We start from the raw sequence: 27410 nt of genomic DNA, 5'->3' as shown, positions 1-27410 counted from the left end.
CCTGCAAAAAATTCTGCAGCCATTCAAAGGAAAGTGATTTGTTTACTAACTCTGTCAAAGAAGCATTTAGGAGTAAAATTCAAAATAAGAGGTGGTAAGGAACCTCTCATTCTCTGAGTTGTGATTAAAAACAAAGTAAAACATAGAAGCATTGATTTAGAAATTAAAATTCTAAAATTATAGACTTAACCATACCAAGCTCTGCTAAATCTGTGTCTTGAATTTGATGGCATATTTTGATATTTCTTACAAGTCACTGCCCAGTGTCTGGAGTTCAGCACTGGGAACAATTACAGTACTTGTTCCTTAAACACCAGTTATTATATCCTGATTCCTTCAAACCCTGTTATCCACAAATGCATACACATCCCTTCCTTGCTCATTTAACCTATCTAAAAGAGTCCCTTTATGAGCTGAGCCACAAATTGGCTTGTTACTTTGAAAATTGAGATGACCAAACATTGTTATGAGAGAATGTTCTCTGAAATCTCTCCAAATGAAACCTACAGAGGGGCAAGGTCGTTAATGACCATATGAACCCTGCATTTTCATGCATATTTAGCTTTGCCATAAAATTGATTGAGGTGACAGGGCATGTATAGGGAACCCACAGACAGCTGTGATAGTTAATTACTGTGTCTGATTGTCAGGTTGTCATCTTTGAAAAAAGGTTATCATGACAGATGGTGCTCATAAAGGTAGAGCTCAAGATTCCTCTAAGTTCTTCTGAGGCTTCCTGGGTGTCTGTGGAGTAGCCAGAAAAATAGGGATTAGAAGAATTAGGAGCTACACCAGTAAACAATCATAAGGACAAAACCTTTCTTATAAGATGAGTGCTGTTTATTTAGTTTTGCCTAGTATTTTCAAATAACTCCTGTCACATCACTGAATTCTGGACACATGAAATGGATGTGAGGTCTTATTCTGGCATAGTCTCAAAGGCTGTTTCAATGTACACAGTCATAACCAGATATGGGCAACTCATGCAAAGAGCTGTGGCTCCCTGTCACAAAAGCAATTTCAGAAGCTCAGAAAATAGAACACAAAAAGTGATGTTTTACGAAACACAGGACATTTATTAGTTCTTTACCAAGGGCATAATTTAGGACATACTTCTTTAATCCTAGCAATACAGGTTATTTGGGAGCATTATTTAGTTTCTGCCAGCGTTCAACACAAAAACACTCTAGACATAACAATGGCTACTGTAAAATGTGTTATTTTATTCCAGATCTATTTTATGGTATTTATTATTCAGTTCTTAGTAGAGTTGGTTTTGCAAAAAGCCATAGTGCTCAGGGGTCTAGTGACACAATTATATTCTTTCCAGAAGCAAAAGCAGACAGAAATTAATGGTTACATCTTGGGGCCACTGACACCAAGCATAAGACATAAGCAGTTGTTTTTCCTTTTAAGGCACAAACCCTACAATTTAGCAATTAGCTTGTGACCTTGAAGATCAAGATTAAAACGTGTCCTTTTGACATTAAGCAAAGCACTTGAGGCCTCTTTTAAACTTTGCACTGATTGCCCTGCAGAGAATCCCAAGTTAATATTTGGGGTTTGCTCCATGCCTGAAGTCACTAAAACCTTTCATTTCCTCACTAATGAATTTCAGAACAACTGAAAAAACAAGTTTCCCTAGAAAATAAGCTGCTTCATCCTTTGGTCTTACTCCAAATGAATTAGCATCTAGGGGAATGTTTTCCTTTGTTGTCATCAGGTTTTGAATTTGAGTTTCTGCTGTTTTGAGGGAGGAGGGCTGGGCTTGAATTGTTACCTTTTTTAGGGAAACAGAATCAGCCAGCAGATATAAAGCCAAGTAGGTTATGGATGTTCAGTGTTCCATGTAGAGACATCTGCAAGTGTCTTACTTGGAATTTACTTTCTTTTTACTTGCCCTGAAACATAAGCTCGGTTGGGAGATCTGCTTGCAGGTTTTCAGTATTTCTGTGGAATTTATAATAAGTGTAAGAAGCCTTTCCTGGGTACTAGGTAACATGAATTTTGGCAGTGTAAGACAGCCACATTTTCACATTGTTTCTTTATTACATTATTGATGCTGTCCATAATTTCATGTGAAAATAGTAATCAAAATGCTTCACCAGCTGCCATTTCACTGGTTTTGGGTTTGGGTTTGTTTTTCTAATTTTTTTGTTGGTTCTTTTTTTTTCCTGCCTCACAGATGCTGAATAGTAGCAGTTCACCTGGGAGTAGAGCTGATGTAATCCTGTTATGCCAGACTAAAGCCTCAACCAGGATCTGCTGATTTTATGATGCAGAAGGAGAGGTGACATGCAAAAGAAAGGGGTGGGCAGCACGTTTTCTGGATTTTGTGTAATCCAAATTCAGGCTGCCTCTGACACACATGGATTTTAGTATTGCGAGAAATGTCCAAAACAGTGTTCTGTTTCAGGAAACAGATTTTGTGTTCCTGAGTAATTTCCTGACCTGAATTCCTGAATTTAACTTTTCCTTTAATTTTCTCATACTGTTTCCTATTCAAAGAACATTTTTCCATTTGGATCAGCTGGCTGCCATCTTTTAATTTCTTGAAGTGCCTTAAATAATCCAGGTGCCAACATGAGAAGTGTGTTTATGAGTCAGGTTTCTTGCATAATATTCTTTCTTGTCAGCAGGGCTTCCTGATAGAGCTGTGTTATGATAACACAACCCTTTTAGGTCATTCAACCAATTTTTTATGAGCTGGTTCAGTTAATCCTATTCAGAAGTTTCTCAGACTTCATTCAGGTTTTCTTTTCTCTAAGAAAAAATGTGCCATTGAGACTCATATTGTTGATGACTTTCAGTCCTATTGTTTGATTTTTGATAATATTTATTTTTATTGCCTTTTTCTGATTTTACCTATTCTAAAAGTATTTTAATGTTTGCTTATCTTCTTTCAGTAATGGAAATTAGTCAAAAATTTGAGAAATTATGCCCCAGAGTCAGCAGAAGTTAAAGGAAATATGTATTCTCTGTCATGGTATTGTTTTACTTCTCTAATAAATTTGCAATAAATTTAGCATCCTTTCAGAAAGTTCATTATTGCTCAGTATTGCTCTGTTCAGTATTTTAAAGCTGTTGTGATGGCTCTAGAAATTGCATAATAAATGAGAAGCTATGCAAAGGGACACTGAAGAGCTAGACCATGATAAATAGACTGTTATGTTTGATGACGCAGACAATGGGAACATAATGTATTAAATTTATTTTTTCCCTGCCATAGCAATGAAAACATTGATTTTCTTGGAAAGGATGAGACTGACACAGCAAATACTTTTGCTATTACTGACCTGTCTAGAGAGTGGAATAAACTAAAAAGAACTAAATCAAATTCTATTAAAACTTCTGGCCCAATTTTCAGAAGGTTTGTAAGACTCAGGTAGAGACCAGTGTAGAAACTGATGAAGAGGGGACAGGAAGAAATAGTACAACAACTCATATGAAAATCTGAGAACAAGTCCTTAGGTTTTGTATTTGTGTGTAATTTGGGGCACTGTTATTTATCCAAAATGCTTTAATCAGGATAAAGGTAAAATTGAGTGGTTTTTATAAGGAACATTGAATAGTCACCTCTTTACATCTGTTTCCACTTTATTTCATCTTTTCATTTTATTCAGTTTTGAAGCTATTTTTCATTTGCTCTGAATTCTTTAAGTGTTGGTTTAAATTTTCTTGTAATGGGTCAGAGAAGTCCCTTTTACATAATTCTTCTCAGACTCCCAGAACGCCTGTCCCTTTCCCACAGTAGGATTTTTCATGACTAAGAAAAAGAAAACACAATATCCAAAATGCAGATCTCAAAAAGAAAGACTGACATAATCCACCATATTTCTCATAGAATTTTCAACATCTGCTAGTGCCAGGCATTTAAGGAGGCACAAAAGGTGCTTCAGTAAGAAATTAATCCATTCTGAAACTAGAGGTAGCATTAAATGAATCTGTTCATTTTTTTGGATAGCTGACCTAATTTTTCTACACTGAACTTGGCCCAGATGCTTCATATCACTATTACTTATTTATAGGTAAAATGCAAAGTATTTTTAGAAAAAAAAGTTAAAGCTCATTCTTTACTTACAAGAATTTTTTATTTAGGTCACACAGAAAGAGGACAGTGGGAAATTTAATGTAATATAAATGAAATGTGAATGAAGAAATCTGGTTTTGTCTGTGTTTCCCACCAAAGCTACCACTCTAGAATCGAGCAGCAATGACACTAGTGGCAAACCAAGGCAAGGGTAACAGTTACACCGGCCAAAAACCTCTTTGAGATAAATTCTGAACAGCTTCAGGATTATTTCTGCTTCTGCAGATGAGATAATTTGATTATTGTTTTGCCTTTAGTACTAAGCACTGGAATGCTCTCACTCTACTCACAGAGTAGAGATCATTCCTGTTGCTTGTCTTGTATATGGAGATATCAGGCATCTCTGTAGAAGGGTTTCCTTTGGGCAGTGTGCAGGTTGTCTGCGAGGAGATTTTGATTATTGGCATAATGAGCTGAGGACTAGACTTTGGGATACATCACTTTCTCTGCTCACTGGTAGAAAAAGCAGTTCAGAGTGACCCTGGGCTATTTACCAGCTTGATTAATGTTGAATAAGCAGGGAATAGGTTGATTGGATATCTTCTAAAACAGTCCAGTACATTTGCCTAATATTCTTTATCAGTGTAGAACTAAAGCATTGCACAAATGCTCCTCTCCTTAATAGGTCTTTCAAATGTTTGAAACCCCATTTAATGAAATCTTGAACACAATTACCTTACTTCATCCCAGTCTGGTACACTTTTTCAGAAGTTACGAATTTATTTTCATCAAAACTGGCCACAGCATAAGTTCACTGTTTTTATTTATTCCTGAAAGATCGGGATTTACATAGATTTTAAGTAGATTCATTGTTTGCATTGAGAGACATATATTTTGTGCAATGCAAGGCAAATCTCCTAAGCAGAACAGAGCTGGAGTTATACAGCAGTTGTTCTCAAGTACAGTTGGAGCTTACGCAGCCTGAAGTACTTCAGCACACCTTTTCCTTCCAGAGGCAATTTCAGTCTGGTTCCTTTCAGCTTCCATATATCTACTTCATCTCTATATTGATAACAGTTGCATGTTTGTGAAGTGTATTTTGGATAAAATCAGGAATTTGCATCAGGACAATCCAACTAAGGACCTGTCATGTTCTGATTCCTCTGCATCACCAGTGATCCCTAAAAGCTCAGTCAAAAAAAAAAAAAAAAAAAAAAAAAGCAAGAAAATGGTAAGGAATACCATTAAAAGGAATAGGGAGTGGTTGTCTTAAGTTTAATTGAGCAGTCTTCAAAAGTAATTGCTTCAGGTGGTTAGTGAATCTAATGAAGAATTATTTCCTTTTTTACTCTGCCAAAGAAGTAATGACTGTCTGGGCTCAATACAATGCCCAAGTTATCACTTAAAACAATGATAAGTAGCCCTAGGAGATGACCTGCTCTTTGTAGCATTAGATTTAGCACTGTTTACTGTAAAATGTGTGAATGGAAATTCAGCATTCTGGTAAGTGGAAAGTGAATCCAAGCTGTGTATGACAGGACATATAGTTATTTCCTGTGTTATTTCCAATTCTTGTACTTCAATGAATGTCTTCCATTCTATTTCTGGGTTCTAAAATGGTTTGTGGAAAAGCAGGTATCTACACTGTGTATGACTGTAATAATGACTTGTTTGTTATATGAACCCTTGGAAGTTTCTATGGTTCTTGGAGTTGGGGAGTCCCTGAAAATAAATGATTTGTCCATCAATAGCAGAAAGATTTGAAAACAAGGGAGCACCCTTTGTTAATTTTCCGAAGTCCTTTCTAAGCACCATAAAAATGTTGCTTGAGATAAGTGATATGCCTTATGTTTTCTAAAATCACTTGACAAGATTCCTTTCTGGAGATTATGATCTGTAGTAAAATGGTGTTGAGTGAAAGATGAAATAGGATATTGGCCAATTTCCACAAACCAAGAAACAGCCATAGATGGATCTTTTCCTAATGGAAGGGAGCTAAGGTTAGAGTAATCCAGCAGCCTGTTTCTGTCACAAGGGAGATTTTATTATACTGCTGGGCTTCTTTATGTCTGAGGGGTGAAAGGAAGTTGAAGACTGGAAATAGCACAGACAGGAGAGACAAATGCTGTCCTACATCCTGAAAAAAAAAACGGTACCATGTTTTCTGGAAAAGTAACATACCTTCTGATACCTTCTGTATTTTAGAGAATCAGAAATAGAAATGGTAGATGAGCTTTTTTTTTAATTTTAATTTAATCTGTTTTGGATTGTTGTATTTTAGGGGCAAAACCTCTACATTTATTCTATACCATTACAAGGCAAAGGATTTTGAGCCTTGATTACTTGAGTAGGTAATTATCTGTCTGCTGGAATCTGGTGTATCCCCCTGAAATGTTTGTGCAACATTTTCACTGTATGTATTCCCAGAAGAATTTCTAAGTAGGATGCCTTTTCTGCCTGATCTGGTTTAGTTGATTGTTATTAATAGGGATTTTCTATGTTCAAACCATGTGAAGTGCAGCCCATCTGTGCCTTAAATACCTTTAATTTTACACATGAAACTAGAACCCAGAGTATTGAGAAGAATGTTGTGGTGTTTTTCAGGTTTTTCCCTAGTATATTAATTTCATAGTATATTATTATTTACAAGCAATTGATTAATATCCTCTGGCAGTTTTTGAATATGGATAAAGTTGGTGACAATATTGTATCTAATAAGTGTTCGTTTAAAAATAAATGGAGTTGAGAAAGTGTTTGGGGAGAAGCATTTCACAAATGAGGTTAATTAACACATATGTCAGTAAGCAGCATTCAGTTATGAAAAAAACGCAGCAAAATGAAAATGGCTGTGGTGAAAGGGCACAGTTAAAGTAAACTGAAGAATAGCAGTGCTAGCATGTGTGTGGAGTTTCTCTGCTTTTAAAATATCTTCCTGAATGTGACAACATTACGAGCTGAAGTGAAATTAATTTTTAAACATCTTCTGATAGCAACTCCACTGCTACCAGAAGACTAATGCCTCAGGACTGTAAAAGGGCATCGCTTCATATCTGAGGCATGACTTAAATATACCCTTCCCCAGCATTGCTTGAGTTGTCTTTCTGTTTTCCATTTTTCTGGTCAACAAAATTCAACCAGAATCTTTCTCGTACCTCTGTGAAGTACCTACAGATCTGCCCATTCTAGCAAGCAAAACAGAATAAAGGCTGCTAGGTTAGGTTTACTCATTGTTTCACAGATTTAGGCAGTTATTCACATGCTGCATCTATCTACAGTGTTCAGCTGTGGCCATCTGGGGTCCCAGCCCCTGCAGTTCCACAGCTGGGATTTTGCTGGAGTTCATAAATGTGTAACTGTGCTTAAGGGCCCTACCTCTCCAGAGATTATTCTTTGCTTTGGGAATATGAGCTAGTGACTGTGGATAGTGTCACTCCCCTGACTGCAGACAGCCTGAAACCATAGTTTCACAAAGTATGAACTGCCTAGTTATCCTAAATTAGGTATCTGAGGTTTCCTGCCTTTAATTCAAAATCCCATGGTCCCAGCAGTATTAAGCTTTACAATAGTGAAGCACTATTAAACGGGATTAAATCCTATTAAACTGAAACCCCATGTACTTGCATCTAGTTTTTTTTCCCCTCTAAAAGTCAAGAGGCACTATGCAAAGTATGTTTCACACATTATGGTGTGAACTGTTCAGATGAGGGGAGCTACTAGAACAAGGTTCTGGCTGTGCTGCCAGGTACTTTAAAGAACTTGAGGTTCAAGCTTGGTTGGGAGAACACTGGGGGAAGTTTTCCTGACCTGTGTTTTTTACAGCTAATTACTCATGTAGGAAGAAGCTGATCATCAGAACCATGAGGCTTACATGGGTGTTGTTCTCCAGCTGTGAGCCATAGGTGAGTAAGATTTTGCAAAAGCAAGAGGAGTGAGATTTAGAGGAAGGTATATGGCACCAGTAGAACACCCACCAGTGTTGCCGGAGAGTTTCTAGGCCTTTGCAGCAGCATTGAGAGCTTGTGCCATTTAACTTTCACATTTCAGCCCTGGAATGGCTGAGAAGAATGGGCTGCTACAGAGCTAATCAATTAATGGTTGATTCCCCATCTTTCTGGTACATCATGCACAGATGTCTTTTAAAGCTGTTGTTTAATTTCAGACATTGATATTTATTGTAGAGGAACTTAAATCAAGATCAGCTGTCTGAATGCTCGAGTTCTTCAAATTCTCAGGAAAGGCTACGGTCAGGATAGTTTCTATTCCTTTAATTTATTTACATTAACAATTTTTTTCTCTTAGGCATGAAGTGATTTTTATAAACATGAATCCATTAACTGTAAATTACCACTGTACTAAATCAGATTCCACGTCTCTCTGATAAATTGTGGCTTTACTCAGAGGAGCAGCACAAATGTAATTTTGTCTCTAGTATATCGATGTACCTTCCTGTTGCCTAATTTAATAATCTTTATCCATACTGAAGTTTACATAACAAAATGTCCATAAACATTCAGCTAAATTTTTACAACATCTATGTGATATGAATATTAAAACTATTGAGACTGGAATAGATTATAATAGCAGCTTTTGGAATGTGCTGTAGGCTATGCAAATACCTACAGACATGAGAATGGTTCAAGAAAACCTTTTCAGGTAGGCAGCTATATGCAATTATATATACTACTTGGCATACATATGATTCTATGTCTAAATATAGATATATATAAAAGAGGAAATTCAATCCCAGCAGTGGATTTTTGTGGGCTGAATTTGCCTAGTTGCCCCTTGAGCCTGTTGTTAGCTTTTATCACCTGTAGCATTGTGTGTCACATTGCACATACTAACTGCACAGTATGACAGAGCACCTCCTTTGCCTTGCTTTGGATCAGTAATCTGCTAATTTACTTCCTTCTCCCTTTTCTTCACTTTTTTTTTTAGGGATAAGTTACAGGCTCTGCTAGAACTTGTTCCTGAAAAAAAAAAAATACAAAAGGAAGGAGGATAGGCAGAATAAGTGATCAGCTTTCTCTCCAAGTGCTACTTAAAAACATGCCTATTTGTGGTCAAAATTGAGGAAGACATGGCAGAAGGAAAATGCACACTATAAAAAGGGTGATGTTGTGTCTCCAGATAGGTCTGAATGTATTGTTCTGTCAGTGCACTGCACATGTTCTCTAGATAGAGGGGGGGTGTGTAAATGGGTTTCTCATCTTCATCAGCTCCCAGCCAGCCTCTGGGATCCTCTGTAGCTCTTGATTAGTGGCTCTGTGGTGACTCAGAAATGTGAGCAAGAGAGCTGTGCATGAGCAGCCCTTGGGGCAGGAGTCAGAGCAGGGTGCTAGCTGCAGGCATCCTGTTTGTGAACTGCAACAGTGAGTGGACACAAGAGCATTCAATACTGAGAAAATAACCTGGCCCTTCTGGACTCATATGTTTCAACCTGTTCTCTGTTTAGGATTCACTAAAACTAGAGATGCAGTGTCTTTCAGGTTTGCATTTTCCAATTTTTTCAGCTGAAGGTCCACTATTACGGGTCTAAATATGATTAATATGCCCAGGTTCTGTTTATCTGGTTGTGAAATGGGAAAGCACAACCCAGAGCTTGATAGAGAAAATCCACATGAAATTGTCTATTCTGCTTTTCCCTTGTCTTCTAAATCATCTGTCATCATCATAGATAGATCACTTCATGAGTGAATACAAAATGCTGGTTAAAAAAATATCCCCTTTATTTTGCATCATAACCTATTGTTTTGAGTAAGAGTTCACAGTAGGGTGGTTCAACAAAGGGAAAATACAAGGGAAAATACATAGTTGTGTCTAAGTGACTACTGTAGACAGTAATCTTTGTGGTGCAGAGTGGTGTGAGAATCAAATCTTCTCTCCTCACTTCCTGCCAGCGATTCCTGTCCTCACTCTGCCTCCTACCAGGGGATGGCACAAGGGTTCACATCTGTGTGATAATCTGGGTTGGAGAGCTGGGCTTAGAGTAAGCATTTTTTTCTGGAGAGGTAGGGGGAGAAGAGGAGTTTGCTTATTTCAGAAATGTTAATTTTCATTTAGATAGCTCCTTGCTTGGGGTCAGCCTGGAGGTATCCCAGCACTTCTGTCAGGACACTGAGTGACATGCTGCAACAGTAACCATGAGCAGCCGAAGCCGAGCAGAAGGTTTGGAGTGTTTCTGCAAGGATGCACATGAAACAGCATCCTGACCTAATTTATGAAGCAGTTAGCAAAACTGCTGCACTGTATAAAATATGGCAGTATACAGGAATTAACCTGTTTAGTTGAATAGAAATTAGGCTTTATCCTTTTGAAATTAAAAAAAAAAAAAGAAATTCAGTTTGTCCCTCCATCTCTGTGGGATCAACATTTTGTGTAAAAAGAGTTGGAGAATAAAACACTGAACCTTGTCTTTAGTTTATTGTTTAAAAGATATTTTCTCTTTAAGAATCTCAGCATTTCCAACAGTTGAGGGCCCGCATCAAGTTGCTTGTATATAATAGAAGTTTGCTTTGTTTGTATCCAGTTTTAGCATTGGTACAAGTATCCACACTCTATTTAGAGTACTTTTATTTATAACCAGTGGGACAGGGCACTAAAGCATGTGCTACACAGAAGTACAATGTTCCATGAGATATAAGAGAAGTGGATTTTGCTTTTATTTGATTTCTTGTCACTTCATTCCTGAGGAACTCTGAAAGTAACAAGGGCTATGGTGTTCATGTCTGCTATTTCACTGCTAATGTAATAAATAATGTTCTGTTTATAGAGGCATGTTTGTCATATACAGACAGCTGTGTTTGTGTTACAGCTGCTATATTGATAGTGATCCTTCTAACTGAACAAAGTTTTAACCTCATTTAAAAAAAAAAAAAACATGACCTGTTAGCTTCAGTGATCTGGTCTACAAATCATCAGAGTAGTCTTATGATAGTAATAGTGATAAGAGAGTAATGGAAACTTCAATGGTGACTCTAATATGAACTGGATGTACTTTTTCAGGGGGCTCGTATCTAAATAAACAAATGGTTCTTAAATTGCCATGTCAGATAAAGTCAGACCTGGAATTCTTAAATTGCTAACTGCAGTGGCTTATTAAGACAGAAAGATGTCTCTTGGTGGAGAGGAGAAGCTGGCTTGGGGCAAGCAGGCACCTGGCAATTGTTTGTCCACAGTGATCTTCCTGACAGTCATCTCTCAGTGAGGTGAGTAATGAAAGCCATAACTCACCAGAGCTGCTTGCAGGCAGCTGCACTGTACAGTACTGATAGCTCTGCAAAAGGTGTGCCTTGAAATGGACAGAAGGCACTTGAGCAGAAAATGGAGTTTCTGAAAGGGGAGGTGGCTTCAGGGCTAACAGGAGGAACCTCAACAAGGACTGTCAGCTGCAGTGACAAAGGTAGGCATGGCCAGGTTACTGGGGAGTGAGCAAGGCACAAGACGTTGCATTTTACAAAACATGCAAGCTCAGATAGACCTACATACTTTGTTTAAGCCCCAAATACAAAGCCATATAGAAACCTTCAGAAATTTAGAATTATTTGCTTAAGACTGTAGGAATACAGAATTTAACATATCCCTTGGCATATGCAAGTGAAATACCTCTATAAACATGTGACAGTGAAGACTGTGATGTACTTCAGGTATTCATATAAAAGCCACAAATTAGCTAAGTAGCCAGCTGATAAAACTATGCTAAAGTCATGCTTTATATTTCATGTCTTCTAATTTTCCTTTTTATCCCCAGTCCAGAGGATAAAATGCACACTTTAGTTTGAATTGTTATGACTCTTTGATCTTTGTTTTACTATTCTTTAACAAGTGAACTTTGGATGGTCTTGTCTCCAGAAGGGCAAGAGTATGTAACTAACTTACAGAGTAGGCACCAAGAGGAACTTCCTGAAAATCATGTAAGGAATGTGGAATTCTGTATTTTTTATTAGACACTGGGTATAGAGGAGAACAGTGGTGTTATCAAGTGCCAAGCTTAATAAAGTGTTTCATCTGGTGGGCACACACCAGTATTCTTTGCCACCTTCTGTAATAAACAGTGCAGAAAAATAAACATTTCCTCTCTTAAAAAAACCGCAGAGCTGAGGTTGCACATTGATCAAATAAGCTGTGAAAATAGGCAATTGAACTCTAATTAAACTGTATTTTAAAGGGTGAATGCATTCAACATTTTTTTACAGTTGAGGAAAAATGTTTGAGCAGGTGTTACACAGAGAGGAACTGGTTTTGCAGATGTAGTTAGACATCATTCTGAGTAAGATCAGCCACTGGAAAGTAGGAATTCAGTTTTTCAGTAATGACACTAAAATTAGGCTTTAAAAATTGTATTTAGCATTTATTGTCAAATATTTTCAGCAGCCAGAATGAAATTATCATTATGCTCAGGTGCATCTCAGTCTTCAGACCTGCACAATCCAGATCCATAGAAGTCTTTTAAACCTTAAAATGATAGTAATCCTCAAAGGAAAGGATGATATCTTTTGACAATCCATACTTAGCGGTCTCAACCCATTTCTTCATGTCATCTGCCTTGCCTCACTGTCCTAGGCTGACCCTGAGGGTAGCTCAGCTGGAGTGTCAGAGCATGGTGCTAGTAACACCAGGGTTATGGATTTATTCCTCATATGGGCTGTTTACATCAGAGCTGGACTCAGTAGTCCTCGTGGGTCCCTTCCAATTCAGAATATTCAGTGAATCTGTTTGCTTCGCTTTGCAATTGTGATGTATAAAAGCCTCTGGGCTGGTAAAGCACTCTCTTTTTTTTTTATCTTGGGGAAGAATTTAAATCTCACACCCCTCTTTAGAAGCTTCAAGCAATCTGAGTGCTATAATCTTTTGTGTGTTGTTGCTGATAAATCTGTAAGCTGACTCGGTTACAGCTTTCCAGGCTACTTTTTCTCCTTAGGCCGTTTTTATTCAGACATTGTTTTCCCAACCATTTCCCTAAATGCTTCTGTTTACTTGTCATTCCCATTTCTGTGGTTGGAAGCTACTTCATCAATAATAAACCATTGGTTTATTACTCAACTAAGGGTAAAAATTAGGCTTAATGAATGACAAATGAAATAAGGAGCCTGAGAACTGGTTGTTTGCCTTATGTAGGGTGCTTTCTCTCCATTAGCCATTAGCCACTAAACTACTTTTCAGGAGAGAAAGAAAAACCTTTTGTTATTTCCTGAAGAAAGTGTTTGTCAGACTGTTACCCTTCCAGGTTCACAAACTGTGACTGATGAAACACACTCTAAAACATAATTGTTTTTAACTGCTTCTGTACAAAAGCATTTGCACAACATAATCAATCAACTTGGGGAAAACACTTCTCAGCAGTCTGTAAACAAGAAAGCTTTGACAGTCCAGGTCTAAGAAAGACCTCTGGGACAGTTGCAGAAGGCAAATCAGTTTTCACCAAAATTTCAAATAAAAGTCTTAAAGATTTTCTATTTCATACTGTATGTTACATGTACATCTTCTGATAAAAACCCCACAAGAGTAAAAATACTCTTTCTTGTACCTTTCATTTGCTACAAAATTAAATACTTAGGGTTGTTCATTGTGCGGTTTTCTTACTTCTAAGACAGTCACTGTCACTGATTATTTGTAAGCTTTATAGTACATGTCCACAGGTGGTTCTGTCTTGTTATTTAAGGTGTTTTTAAGCCCAAGCTCACTTACAATTCACCACCAGCTCCCAGGGGTTATGGAGGAACCTTGGACCCTCATGCTGGGGATGGAAACTTGGGTTTTCCTTTGGATGGAAAACCCAAGTTTTTTCAGATACTTGTTTCAAGACATTTACCATCTTTATGTTTAGAATTTCAATTTAATCTAAATTTCTACAACCTGTCATTTTCTGTGCTTTAGCATGGTATCATTTAGAGGTCCACACCCTTTGTTTGTCGAAGCTCCCATCCTATCTCTAGTTAGATGGAGTTTATATTATTTAATCTTATATACGCTGCTATTATTTTAGGTATAGCAATATATAAGTTTATAAAATATATTTGACAGATTATATATAATATTATGTTATATGGTACATATATTTTTTTATATAGAAGTATTCTAAACGATAAAAGAAAGTAGAAGAACAGAAAAAAAGCAGAAGAACAGAACATCCAAATCCAAATAATTCGATAGTTTCAAGCTAATTTATTATTGGGTGTTTGGTGCTGATCATTTTGTTCGCTATTACTTCCTATCTGATCTTGTAGCTAATTGCTAATTATTGACAGTTTACCAATAGCATAAGATAATGAAATTTGAAAATTACTGATTTAGTTTAGCTTTTTTCTTCTCTTTGGAAAAATAAGCTCACGGCCTTCAAAGTTTTCTGGAAGCTTCCCCACAGAGCTGATTCAGAAATGGTTACTAATGGTTTCAACCTTGTTTGAGCTGTGTACTTGACTTTGAACAAGCAGTGGAAACTATTGTCACAGTGATTGGACAATTTTCAGAATTCTTGAGCTTCACAAGACTGAGGCGTTTGTGATTAAACCAGTGTGTCAACACAACTTTCTCCACTTAGTTTGCTCTGAGAGCATTTGTGTCTATGCCTTTTTTTTTTCTTTAGGATGCTGCCAGTAGTGTCAGCCTCCTTTTTTCCTTGTTGTGCTTCCAGCCTGTAGATTTGCATTCCTGGCAATGTACACGAGTACACATTTATTTTGTTCTCATGAGAACAGCAGGCTTTATGTCTGGTTTTATATTCATATATGCAGGTCAGGGACTTCAGTGCAGTCTCTTACTAAAGCATGGTCCTGAGGATAGTAGCAAAGTTGGATTTTTTGAGTTTAATTTGTTCTAATTTCTTGAGAAAGCCAGTCTTCTTCTAAAGGTTAAAAACTTCTGAAGGAAAGCCAAGCCTCAAGTTTAAATGCATTAACAGATTACTCTTATAAGGTAGTTTTAAAGTATTATAAGCTCTTTTAAGTGAGTAAAGGAAGATGAGGACTCTAATCTGTCAATTCCATATACCAGCTTGTTCAACTTCTAGCAGATATTGCAGAATTTCTTACAAAACATTTTACTTTGGATTCTTATGCTGTGGATACTCTCAGTTGTTTCCCATGGCCAAACTTTCCCAGCTTCACAACTCTTTGTAATGACAGTTCATATCCTCAAAGGGAGTTGAGGGTCAAAATCAGATCTTTCAGCATAGTTCTTTCACTTCATAAATCTGAGACTCATTGTCTGAGACCTGATTAAGGAAAGTCAACAAAGGCAGAATTCTGCCTCACAAGAGAATCCATAGTGCCTAAATGATTTCTTGGATGTACTGCACCAAAAAAGGTGCCTAATCATTTGACTACAAACACTTGACACAAGAGATTCCTAAACTATTTTAAGTTTAGGAAGGTGTAATCAAGAAGAGTTTTGTTCTGAGACTTAACCTCATAGATGTAGCAGGAAATGAGAGGAGCTTAATTTCACTCAGCACGGTGAATGTTGAGAGGAGATATGATTGCTGTGAGTTCGTGTTTTGCAGGTGACACTGTAGGGAAAAGTGATACTTAGTTTGAGTGAAATAGATCTAAGTTGGTGATTTTGAAATTTAGGCTGAAAATTAAGTCAATGTTTCTGAGTACTACAGCAGGGAAATTCAAGACCAGTCATTCCATGTGATTAGTAACTGACAATAAAATTTCAGCAAGACAGCAATTTCCTTCAAGACAGTCTGATATTTTAATGGGAATTGTTTGAGGTGATACCTGTACTTGTAAGGGACTTTACTCCATCATCCTTCTGTGGTCTATATTCCTGTTAAATTCTATGCATTAAAGGAGGCCTCTCACCTAATCTGCTGGGATTCTCTTTGAAACAATGGAAAAATATAGGTTCTCCACTTATAGAGTAGGTAGGAGAAATGTCTGTCCTTTATCTACAGAGAAGATAAAAATGACAAATTTATCCTAGAATTCTACTGATCATATGGTGGAAGTGAAATGAGTGGAGTACTATCCTGTATAATTCACAAATCAATCTTACTGTGCTTCAAGTGGAAGATATGGTAGAGACTGTGTGACCTTTGTTGCTCTCTTGCATTTAATTTCTAATATTGTAGAACCCCTTTCCTGTAATATGAGATCAAAAATGATGACAGTATTCCAGCCTTGATCATACTGGTTCTTCAGTTCTAAGGAGTAATGAGTATGGTACTTTAGACTGCATTTCTCCAAAGTACATTGGGGAAATATCTTGCAACTAACAGTCACAGTCTGAGAAGGATGAGGTTTCAAGTGGCTTTGTGGCCAGTACTATGACACAAGCATCTATTTAAGAAAAAATGAACTGGAATGAACTTATTGAGTGTAAAATAAATGTAAGAACATCAGACTAAAACAAGACTGAACATACCCTTCTGGATTGCAAAATTCCTTTCCCTGTGCTTGGAGGCAATCAAGTCTTATACTTTTCTAAACAAACTCCTGAAGTAATGTTTACTTCTCTGTCTAGTCAAGCAGAAATAATAAAAAAGAAAATTCAGCTTTCTGTGTTGCAATTAAACATACTTATAGCCTTGTGCTACAAGAACCAGTTTTAATGACAGATCCTTAAATTTAATTAACTGTAATTGCAAATGGACAAACCAGGACAATAATTTCATACATATGAAATGCATTGATGCATGAGAAATTGGTTACATTGAGATTCTAGAGATCTGCATCAGACATGTGGTACAGGCCAGCAAACAATAAAAATATATTTTATTTCATTCTATAATAAGTTCTAATTCAGTTGATGAGCTACTGTATAAGGAATGTATATATTTAATATCCCATTTAAGCAATGATTTTCTTCTAAATGCAGGCAAGGAAAGAGGAAGTGGTACTAGACAAAGACACTAATTCAAAGTATTCTTCACTGCAATGATTACCCTGTGCTTTGATAAACCATACTGAATGTATTGCTAGAATAGAAATAGAACCTCTTTCCTTTATTTGAAAGATGGAAGAGGAAGTGTTTAATGAACAGCAATTTTTGGCTGTGGGCTGTGTCAGTTCACCAACACAGACTGATTATGCTGGTGGACCCAGTGACAAAGGGCCCAGGTGAGGCTGAGGTACTCAGTACTTCCTTTGCCTGTTTTAAACATTAAGATCTGTCCCCACAAGCATTATATTGGATCAGTTAATCACCCCAGACTGCTGAAGCTGATGGATCTCAGGAAAAAATAATGACCAAGATTCTGCTGAAAGTCTATTTCCTTGTTTAAGGATTAAATACTAGCAAAATAATTTTATACTGGGTTAGTTTTGCAGGCCACATAAAGATACATATTTTATATCAATGATGTTGTTATTGACAATTTAACTAATATTTTAGTCTCTATTGAACATGTCTTTGTTATTTGGAAGAAGTTTAAAAAATATGTTCCAATTTTTTTATGGGTTGAATTTTTTATCTGTCTATAATCTGTTGAGAGGAGGATTAAGTTGGACATCAGGAAGAATTTCTTCATGGAAAGGGTTGTTAAGGAAAGGAGTGCACAGGGAGGTGGTGCAATCACTTGGTGCTTGATACTTAGTGCTTTGGTCAGGTTGACAAAGTAGTGATGAGTTAAAGGTTGTACTTGATGATCTAGGAGGTCTATTCCAACCTAAATGATTCTGTCCTTCTGTGAAATAACTTCAGTATAAATTATTTAAATTATGTTCAACAGCAATTGATTGCTGCACTGAAGAAAGAAGCAGTTCAAGATAGATAGTGAACTACTGCATTTAAATAATCAGTTTACTCAAAACTGAGAAGCCAGTGTGGAGCTAAGAAAGTTGGAAAACTTGGTGCACTAAAAAAAAAGGTAGAGAGCAACCTTGCCATGATTTCTCCCTCTGCACCCTTGGATGCCAGGTCTCAGGACTTTGCGTCTTGTTGGTTAAATTGAAGCCCAGGTCAGTTTGCCTTAAATGTAGGTAATGCCTCACACTGCTAAGGACCTTCTCTGGTACAAAAGAACAAATCAATAAAAAATGTATATGAAAACTTTGCCCTGCTTTTCAGACTTTCTACAAATGTGATGTCACAGGAACACACTGCACTGTGAAAATACAGCAAGCTTACAAACTTCAACATATACACAGGAAAACTAGGATAAATATGAAATAAAGTTTCTATAGCTTTTTTTCAGAGCTACATTTCTTAGTTCATGGGATTCACATTTATCACTAGGAAAAAGTTTGCTTTTGAAATGAATTTAAACATAAAAGTAAACGTTTCTTTGCTTGATTTAAATATTTTGTGCTTCCCTACTAGCAATTCTGAATAACTATTAACAATATCAAATAATGAAACTAATAATTATAGTTAATAGTTACTGTTGTCAGTTGTGATATATTCTCCATTCCATACCTATTATTATCGTGCAGAAAAATGGTCCTTTTATATTTAAGACTTTCACAGTTCCAAGTATTGCCAGTGCTGCAGAAGACTGTATCTCTAGAACAGAGAGGGCAAGAAGCAGAAAGGAAATTTATACTAAAGCTAAATCTAAACAACCTAGAATAAATTATACCTTTTAATGTTACTTTTTGTGAAGAAATTTTGAATCACAAAGGACTAATTTTTTTTACTGAAACTTAAATTCATATTTGTTAACATTTAATGAATAAAATATTGCCTATGGTTATTTTTTGTGGGAAATACTGAATGTAGTAAAGTGTATTTGAGCATATGTATGTAAAGAATAATTAAGCTATTATTCAATGAAGAAAAAAGATGAAGTTGTGGGGAATATAAAGTAGTTTAGCAAGGTAACTCTAGAAGAGAAAATTATTTGCAATTTAATTTATATTGAAGATTGGAATCTTAATAGGCTGAAAAAATAAGATTGAATTAGTGAATTAGATTTCCTTCTTTTAACAAGAATATAGCACATTTTGTAACATTTCTTAGAAAACTTAAGTTTGCCATGTTCACTTTATAATAATGACTAAATAATTATTAATGATGTATTTAATAATTATGGTTGGAAATGGCTGAGGATTTCAGTAGTAGCAGACTGGACAACATTTCAGGGCTGTCATGAATCAAGAATTAGCAGGATTTGTTGGCAAGCCCCTGAGTGAAGGAATAAATATCATATCAAGATTATGAACTGCAATAATGAAAAGAATGGTGGAGATGGGATGTAAGAGATGCCATACAATGTATTTAATGTGCTTTTATCTTGTCCAGATTCAGTTAATGCCTGAGCACTCCATTATAGATGTGAGAAAATCATCAGCAGGGTGAAGAGTAGAAACCAGAGCCAAGATATAAGTTAGATGGTTGCTGAAATAGAGAGAGTAAGAACAAGGGAAGTCAGCCTGACTGCTTTTGTGAAGCAGAAGGGAGTTTAGACATTTTCCATCTTTGTGTGCCCTGTTATCCTGAGCAATCCCTCATTTCCCATCCCATAACTGCTGACTCCTCTCACACTGTGGCGTATTTTCACTCTGAGATGGGAGGACAAAATAAGGGAAAAAAGTGTAGTTTTAGATGATGATTGATGACAGCTTTTTCTTCTTGTTCAAATAAAATGTAGCTGACTACTGATTCTCAGGTTTTGTAGTAACAGTAGTTACAAAATGCATCAAAGGCAGGGTTTCTGGTGTCCCTGCTGCATTCAAAATACACAGCAGATAAAGAACCAGAATATTTTTACTAATTATGATTCAAAATGCCCTTGCATAAAGAAGAACTAACAATTTAATTTCTCTGTGTGCTCACAGCCGGGGCAACGAGAACAGGCTGGCCCTGCGGCGACAGACCATCCTGCGGGAGAAGGGCAGGAGGCAGGCCAGCCGGGGGCCGGCCTACATGTTCAATGACCGCTCCACCAGCCTTTCCCTGGAGGAGGAGCGCTTCCTGGACGCCGCTGAGTATGGCAACATCCCGGTGGTTCGCAAAATGCTGGAGGAATGTCCCTCGCTCAACGTCAACTGCGTGGACTACATGGGGCAGAACGCCCTGCAGCTGGCGGTGGCCAACGAGCACCTGGAGATCACTGAGCTGCTGCTGAAGAAGGAGAACCTGGCCCGGGTGGGGGACGCCTTGCTGCTGGCCATTAGCAAGGGCTACGTTCGCATAGTGGAGGCCATCCTGAGCCACCCCGCGTTCGCCGAGGGCAAGAGGCTGGCCCTGAGTCCCAGCCAGTCGGAGCTGCAGCACGACGACTTCTACGCGTACGACGAGGACGGCACGCGGTTCTCGCACGACGTGACGCCCATCATCCTGGCGGCTCACTGCCACGAGTACGAGATCGTGCACACCCTGCTGCGCAAGGGAGCGCGCATCGACAGGCCGCACGACTACTTCTGCAAGTGCAGCGAGTGCAACCAGAAACAGAAGCATGACTCTTTCAGCCATTCTAGGTCCAGGATCAATGCCTACAAAGGTCTGGCCAGCCCTGCCTACCTGTCTTTGTCCAGTGAGGACCCGGTCATGACTGCCTTAGAGCTCAGCAATGAGCTGGCCGTGCTTGCCAACATTGAAAAAGAGTTCAAGGTGAGTAGAGGGACACTGATTCTGGCAGACACGGAACTGCAAACTTTATCCTTCATAAATCAGCAGTATAATGTGGGAAACCACACAGTTTTTTACTGAGTGGAAGATTTAAATCTTAGTGAATGTCTTACTGCCGTGTGCCGATTGTAATTCATGCTGCTTATGTAGAATGTGCCAATGAACTAATTTTCTACTTCCTACCAGGCAGGAGAGTGAAGGAGGCCCTTCAAACCCATGGCTGAAGCTGGTCTAGGGCAGGGGAAAGAGGAGTCTAAAGTGGTACATTTTAGTCACTTATGTCAGATAAGTTGCGTGATTCTATCAAACCCTCATGCATTCTCTTTAGTTTCTTGTATTTGGACTTGAAGCTTTCATACTTACAGTGTATTGCATTCCTTCATGAGGAGAATTCTAAGTAGATGTCCTCCTTTTTTAATGTGCTATTCTAGTACTTCTGTTCACTTCTTCCTCTTTCTTACTTTTTTGTACTTAGTTATATGTAAACTGTGTAGAGTTAAAAGGCTTTTTCAGTGTTAAATAGAAATTTTTTTATTTCATAAATGGATGTTTTTGAAAAAAAATATTAGTAGTTGAGACTCTTGAAGCATGAGTTAAGGAGTAAGAATATAAGGTTTTATCTGTCAGTAAATGTGAAGTCAGGCCTTGTGCAAACATTGCCAATGTTATTTATGACCTGGGTTAGCTAAAATCATCTAGTGTGCGTTTGCCTCATGGGACCCTGTCAAAAGCAGATGCTCCTGTGACAGAGCTCTATGTATAGACTTCACTAGCAGGAGATCAACGTCCTTCCAAAGCTGTTACAGAATAATTTCCAACATTGTGTTAGCAAGTGTTTGAAGTTATCATGATCAATATTTAACAATAATCTTGGCAGTGGTACAGTTCACAAAATTGTGAACTGTCTCTACTCAGCCAACCTGAGCTGAGGTGCTGCAGTTCTGAATGAATTCCCCTGGACTTGTGCTCATAGGTGGCACCAGTCTATTATAAGAAGCTGAAATATTTATTGGAGAGGGAAAATGAGGAAGAAGAATGTATAAGGTGATCTTAAAAACAGCACCTGAACTGCTGAAATTGGAGGGAAGGAGAAAAAAACAAAATGCTGGGAGGACCATTTGAGACTATTGCAGAGAATGAATATCTGCCCCCTGAAGTCCCTGGCAGAAACCTTTAAGACCTCAGTGGGCTGAGATTTCATCCACTGATTTCCTATGCAGTTCAGTGAAGAGTATTGAAACCACATACTTTTTTCTCTTCAGCAGCTGCTGATGGCAACAAAAGGACTTGATTAACTTAAAGCAGAGTAAATTTAGAACAGAGCTAAAACCCATTTTTCATAAACCATAAGTGCAGCCTGTTAAGTTTACAGCTATGTTGAGATAAATAGCATGTCTGATTTGTAGGAACTGCATAGATCCCTTTACCACAGTTGGAGTGACACAAGCTAAGATTATTATAAAGATAAATAAACTCATCATCTGGTGCAGCCAAAAAGAGGTGTCCTTCAATGTATGCTAGAGAACACAATCAGTGAGATGAGTGGGAGGACAGTACCAGGCAGAGAATGGAGCTCACAGGTGAGAACCCAAGTAGGCTGGGTCACAGAAAAAGCTTCTGCTGCCAGCTCTGAAGTGCCATGAGGAGGTCCTTCTTTGGTGACTTCTGTTTTTCCAGTTCCTCTTTTGTCTCAGTTGCTCTCTGTAAAATGAGAGCTTCACTTCTAGTGTAATGTTGTACAAAGAATTTTGGATACTGTCCCTCAGCAAAACAGGAGATTAGAGACAAAGCAGCTCCATGCTGCTGGGCATTAATCATCCAGGCTCTGCTGGGAGTATGAATACTCTTTGGATAGAGTGGAGTAGAATAGGAACACTGAGGAGCACAAGGCAACATGGAAATTTAACTCTCCAATAATTTAAGGTTTCACCAGGAGCTGGCAGCTGGCAACATGAGGTCTTTTGGGAATGTTTTTATAGATACTAAAACCATGTAGGGATTCTGGATAAATATTAAAGACTGTGAAGTACATTTATGACTGAATTTATGAGAGCTGACATTTACGATATTGATAAGTAGTGATATTTACAATATCTAGACAGGCCAGAGATTTGACTGCAAAATACCCTGCCTTAAGTTCAGTGGAGGCAGTACAAGTGTGTAAAAGTTACAAGAAATGGAGGCTGTCAGCTCTGATGAGTCTGGGCTTGTTTGCTCTCCTGCAAGTTTATATCCCTGGTTGCAGCAATTGATCTAAAAAAAAATGTTACCCTTGCTTAATTTCAGGAGTTTTCTACAATCATTTGAAGAGTGTGGTCACTGCATAAAAGTGTGGGCTTGGCAAAAAATGCTTAACGTGTGTTAGTGTAATCTAAACAAGTATATTTTTAATGCATAGGTTATGGCGCTGGACATGGCAAATCTTTAGCTCCACCTAGGGTTAGCCTGAGCCATGTAAAATATTTCAAATCTTACCTAAATTAAAACTGAGCTTTCTGGTTACACACCACTTTAGGTCACCTGTTTTATAGTGCTGATAGGGTATTGTAGCAGGGAAACTTTCAAGTGGTTGCCTACAGCAGCCAGTGACACAGATAATTTCCAGGTCTTGATAATTTCCAGGTCTTCCTCAGAGGCAATCAGAAGGATCAGTGCCAAACTGTGATGCTGGTTGTTTTATGACTGTCCTATAAACTGCTTCTCTCTTCTAACATTAGAGAGAACACTGGCCATGAAACTGTGATTCACACAAAATAGGAAATGCCACAGTCAGGAGAAACCATTATTCTCTGGAATAAACCCCTTTCTTTCTACAAACCTATGCAGTAGTGTTATCTAGCATTATATGCATTTTGCATTTTGTTGCAGGTATTAAAAGTGTTGCAGTATTTAATAGTGTTTTGGAGAAAAATACTTTATGAGGCATAAAATCAGAAAAAAGTAGATTACTTCTGAAGGCAGAATAACTGGACAGATGTGTAAATCACAGTGTAGAAATATTTCTGTACCAAATAAATAGGTAATTCAAGCTTCCTAAGTAATTCTGAGATCTTCAGGTCTTTCTGAAGACCATTTAATTTAGTTTTGTGTCATAGAACCATAGAATGGTTTAGGTTATAAATTACTTTAAAGATGATTTAGTACCAACCCCACTGCCAGGGCAGGGAACCTTCCATTAGATCAGGTTACTCAGACCCCCATCCAACCTGGTCCTGAACATCTCCAGGGATACAAAGTACTCTAAGGACAACCTATTCCAGTGCCTTACCACTATTTTTGCCTAATATGTAGTCTAAACCTATGCTCCTTCAGCTTAAGGACATTGGCGCTGGTCCTGTCCTGCCAGGCCTTTTTCTGAAGTCCCTCTCCAGCTCTCTTGGAGCCCCTTTAGGTACTGGAAGGTCCTGTAAGGTCGCGCTGGAGCCTCATCTTCTCCAGGCTTAGCAGCCTCAGCTCTCTCAGCCTGTCTGCATGGGAGAGGTGCTCCAGCCCTCTGATTGTCTTCGTTGGCCTCCTCTGGACCTGCTCCAACAAGTCAACCTCTTTTTTATGTTGGGGACTCCAGAGCTGATGCAGCCCTGCAGGTGGGGTCGGAGCAGAGCAGAGGGGCAGAATCCCCTCCCTGGCACTGCTGCCCACCACTGGATGCAGCCCAGGACACAGTTGACTCTTCAGGCTGCAGTCTGACATTGCTGCCTCCACAACACTCCCAGTCCTGCTTCCCGTGGTTTTTCTTGATCTGTTCCCTGCCCAGCCCATGCTTGCACTTGGGATTGCCTCAGCACATGTGCAGGACATGGCTTAGTGTGCAGCTTTACAAAGTTTGATATTATAGCGAATATTTTTATTTTTGGAGATGGTGTTCATGTTTTCTGTCATCTCAGTGGTTTGCCCACCTAAGAGCTAATATATTTACTATACACATAAAGATGTAGATGATACATGACAAAGGTTGTCTTGCAGAGAGATGTGACCTGAAGTTTTGAGAGGGACAGTTGTGGCCCAGTGCTGTTCAAAATAGATAAGATTAGCATTTGTTAAAAAGTCCACTGCAACTATAATGGCAACTGACTGATGAAATAGAAAATGTGTTTTTAAGTTAAACATAGATATATTACTGTTTGCTGTACAGTAATCCCCCTAATAAAATCATTCGAATTTGCTTTTCTGATGAGAGGCAAAATTCAGTTCAACCCTCTCAAAATCTAATTTTCTAGGGTTTTTTTTTGGTTTTTTTTTTGTTTTATTTGTGGTTTTTTTTGTTGTTGTTGTTGTTGGTTTTTTTTTTTTGTTTTGTTTTGTTTTTTTTCATTTATACAACCCCCATTACAGAAATGGGACCCCCATCTTCACTACAGCTGTTATCAGCTTTCCTAAAGAAAAGTAACATTACTTGTTAGAGAAGGAGGGAAGCACTGAAGGCATAAGGGCCTCTTTTGAAAGGGAAGTAATGTATTTAGGTATCTACTGTGACACCTAAATTCAACATGACATCCCACTTTGAAATCCTAAGTTCTAGTATAGCAGTATCCATATTTCTGATCTTGTCCTCTGCAGTTCACTTAGCAGAGCCAGGACATGGTTTGGAGCACTGCTCCATCCCATCCATGTGGTTCCTTGTCGTCCTGCATGCTGAGAGCATTCTAATCCCAGGCGCAGTCTGGGAGACAGCAGGAGCCTGTGACTGGTCACAGGGAACCATGTGAAAAAAGTCTCTTTCTTTGGGAGATACAGCTGTAGTGTTGCTCTCCTGGCTGTGCTCTCCTGTGCATGGTCAGAGGTAAAGCAGGCCATGGTCAGCTGAGGTTTTCAGAGTGACAAGAGCCTGCTTGCTCCCTTACTTGGCACCCCAAGACAGTCTGGCATGTTTAGGGCAGGTGACTCCTCTCAGCAGTGCTACTCACACTCCTCTGCCACCAGCATTGTTCCCTAGCTCCTCATCCCCCGCTGTGCTGCGTCACCTCCTTCTGCAGGTGGGAGCAGCTGGTACTGCTCCCTCATCCTTGGGAAGAAATTTGTGAAATTTGGCACAATTTATTTTTTTCCTAAACTGCTGAGGAGCCCTGAGCCAGTGTTGTCACATGCAGAGAATGAAGCACACATGCTTTGCTGAAGAATTCAGTGCTGATTCTTTTTAGAGGCTCCAACTGTAACTTAGTTTCTAACTACCATCTGAAGTTTCTCAGGAATCGGGTTTTTTTAAATCACTACTTTTACAACATGTAGTAAAGGAGAACTCATTATCCCTGCCTTTGTCCATTTTTGAAAATAAATTAAGCCAAATAAATTGCCCCACTCCCTTGGCTCACATAAATGGTAGGAGACATGTGGGACCCCAGGGAGGGGGACCTTTTTTTGTGTATATACAGAGACACATTGAAAAGTGCATCAATCATTTTTGCTGTCATTTCATTTTTTGTTCTGCCTTCAGCTGACTTTGCCTGTGACACAGCAGAGGAGGAGGCAGTGATGGGCAATGCTCAATTTCCCAGTTGAGCAGTTGTTTGCCATAACCTGACTGCTGAGAACTTTTCATCTTGGCTTCCACCACTGGTCACAGCTGTGGCAGTATTTCATGGGAGGGGGCAGTGTTTTCTTGCATTTGCAGAGGAGAAAATAAACTGGTGGATTTTATGGATGAATTTACAGGATTCTAATACATACTGTAGTAGTGTACAAACCTAAATTCAGAAGGGATAATTCCCCTGTAGAGTAATGGTCTCCTCATGTACAGTCTTGAAACTCCATGTCTGGTGTAAGTCACTTAAGCTGGAAAATACTTATGGAGAGTGTGTATGAGTGTGGAGGTATGTACGAATCTTCTACCAGAAAAAATACAGATACTAATGTATTACAATGCTTTATAAGTTCTTATGAAGGCCAAATTATACTGTTTGTATGTTTACTGAAAGTTACTTGGTTTTTTATATTGGTACTCAAGGGTCAAATATCAGTTTGGAAGAGTTAGTACCTAATCACAGGTGGGTAGTTGCCTCTGTGTTTCTACTTTGTCTGTGAATTTGAAATGGCTAATTTTCCTTTCATTTGGAAGAGAAAATTAATGTGTTAAAAATACAGAATAGTGAATCTTAGATTCTGCAGAAAAATGAAAGCCAAACAGAAGGTGAAATATTACTCTCAAAAAAGTCTTTCTGTAGTGTCAGAAGTCAGGATTTTGGTTAAAATCTCCTGTTATTTAATGAATGGAGAGAAAACAAATAATGCAATAATACATTATTCGGAATGACAGGAAGTTATTACTTTTAGTATTTAACTTCTGTTGTCTTTGTAGATAAATGGCATTGAAGTGCCTTTTGCTCTTCTAAGAGATCTGAGTTACCTTGTTTATGTTATATTATTAAAAAAATAAATCACTAGCAGTTTTATGTAGATGTCTGTAAATATTTGTCTGTGAATGTTTGCATCCATCTAAGCAAAGTGCAGTGTGAAACTTGGATGCAATCCTTTAATATATCCAAGTAATAAACTGCTATTGTAGTGTTGTGGGTAATAAAGCACGAAGATGCATGAAGTACACCCTTAGCAAAGAAATTAGGGTATCCTGTATGCTCCTTCTCTTCTAGGATGAAGTATTGGATGCATTAGATGGCAGTTAGTATGAAGGAAGTATTTAAAGAGAAGGGGCTAACTCAAGACTAAGGGTGGAAGAAGGGGAGATACCGCGAAGAAGAGATTGGAAGAGGGTGAAATGTGTCTGTGTAATAAAGCACTTGTAGAAAATTACTTTGAACATGCCACAGAGACTACATGAGCAGTCCTGCATGCTGTGAGGTGGTGGGAGGTTTCTTCCATTCTTTCATTTAGGAAAAAATTCTACAGTAATTTCATCTTTTTGAGACATTAA

At 38.2% G+C, this 27410-nt stretch overlaps 1 protein-coding gene across 1 annotated transcript in view; it reads left to right on the top strand.

The window, feature by feature from the left end:
• TRPC6 (transient receptor potential cation channel subfamily C member 6) overlaps window positions 1–27410 on the top strand; it is a 78639-nt gene that overhangs the window by 27619 nt on the left and 23610 nt on the right. Inside the window, exon 2 of the mRNA XM_059493766.1 lies at window positions 19753–20527. Coding sequence (XP_059349749.1) covers window positions 19753–20527 — 775 coding nt within the window. The remainder of the gene's footprint in view (window positions 1–19752; window positions 20528–27410) is intronic.

The sequence above is a fragment of the Ammospiza nelsoni genome, chromosome 2 (assembly GCF_027579445.1).
Source record: "Ammospiza nelsoni isolate bAmmNel1 chromosome 2, bAmmNel1.pri, whole genome shotgun sequence".
Lineage (NCBI taxonomy): Eukaryota > Metazoa > Chordata > Aves > Passeriformes > Passerellidae > Ammospiza > Ammospiza nelsoni.
Note: the sequence above shows the minus strand (reverse complement) of the source record. Positions and strands in the feature narration are given on the sequence as shown.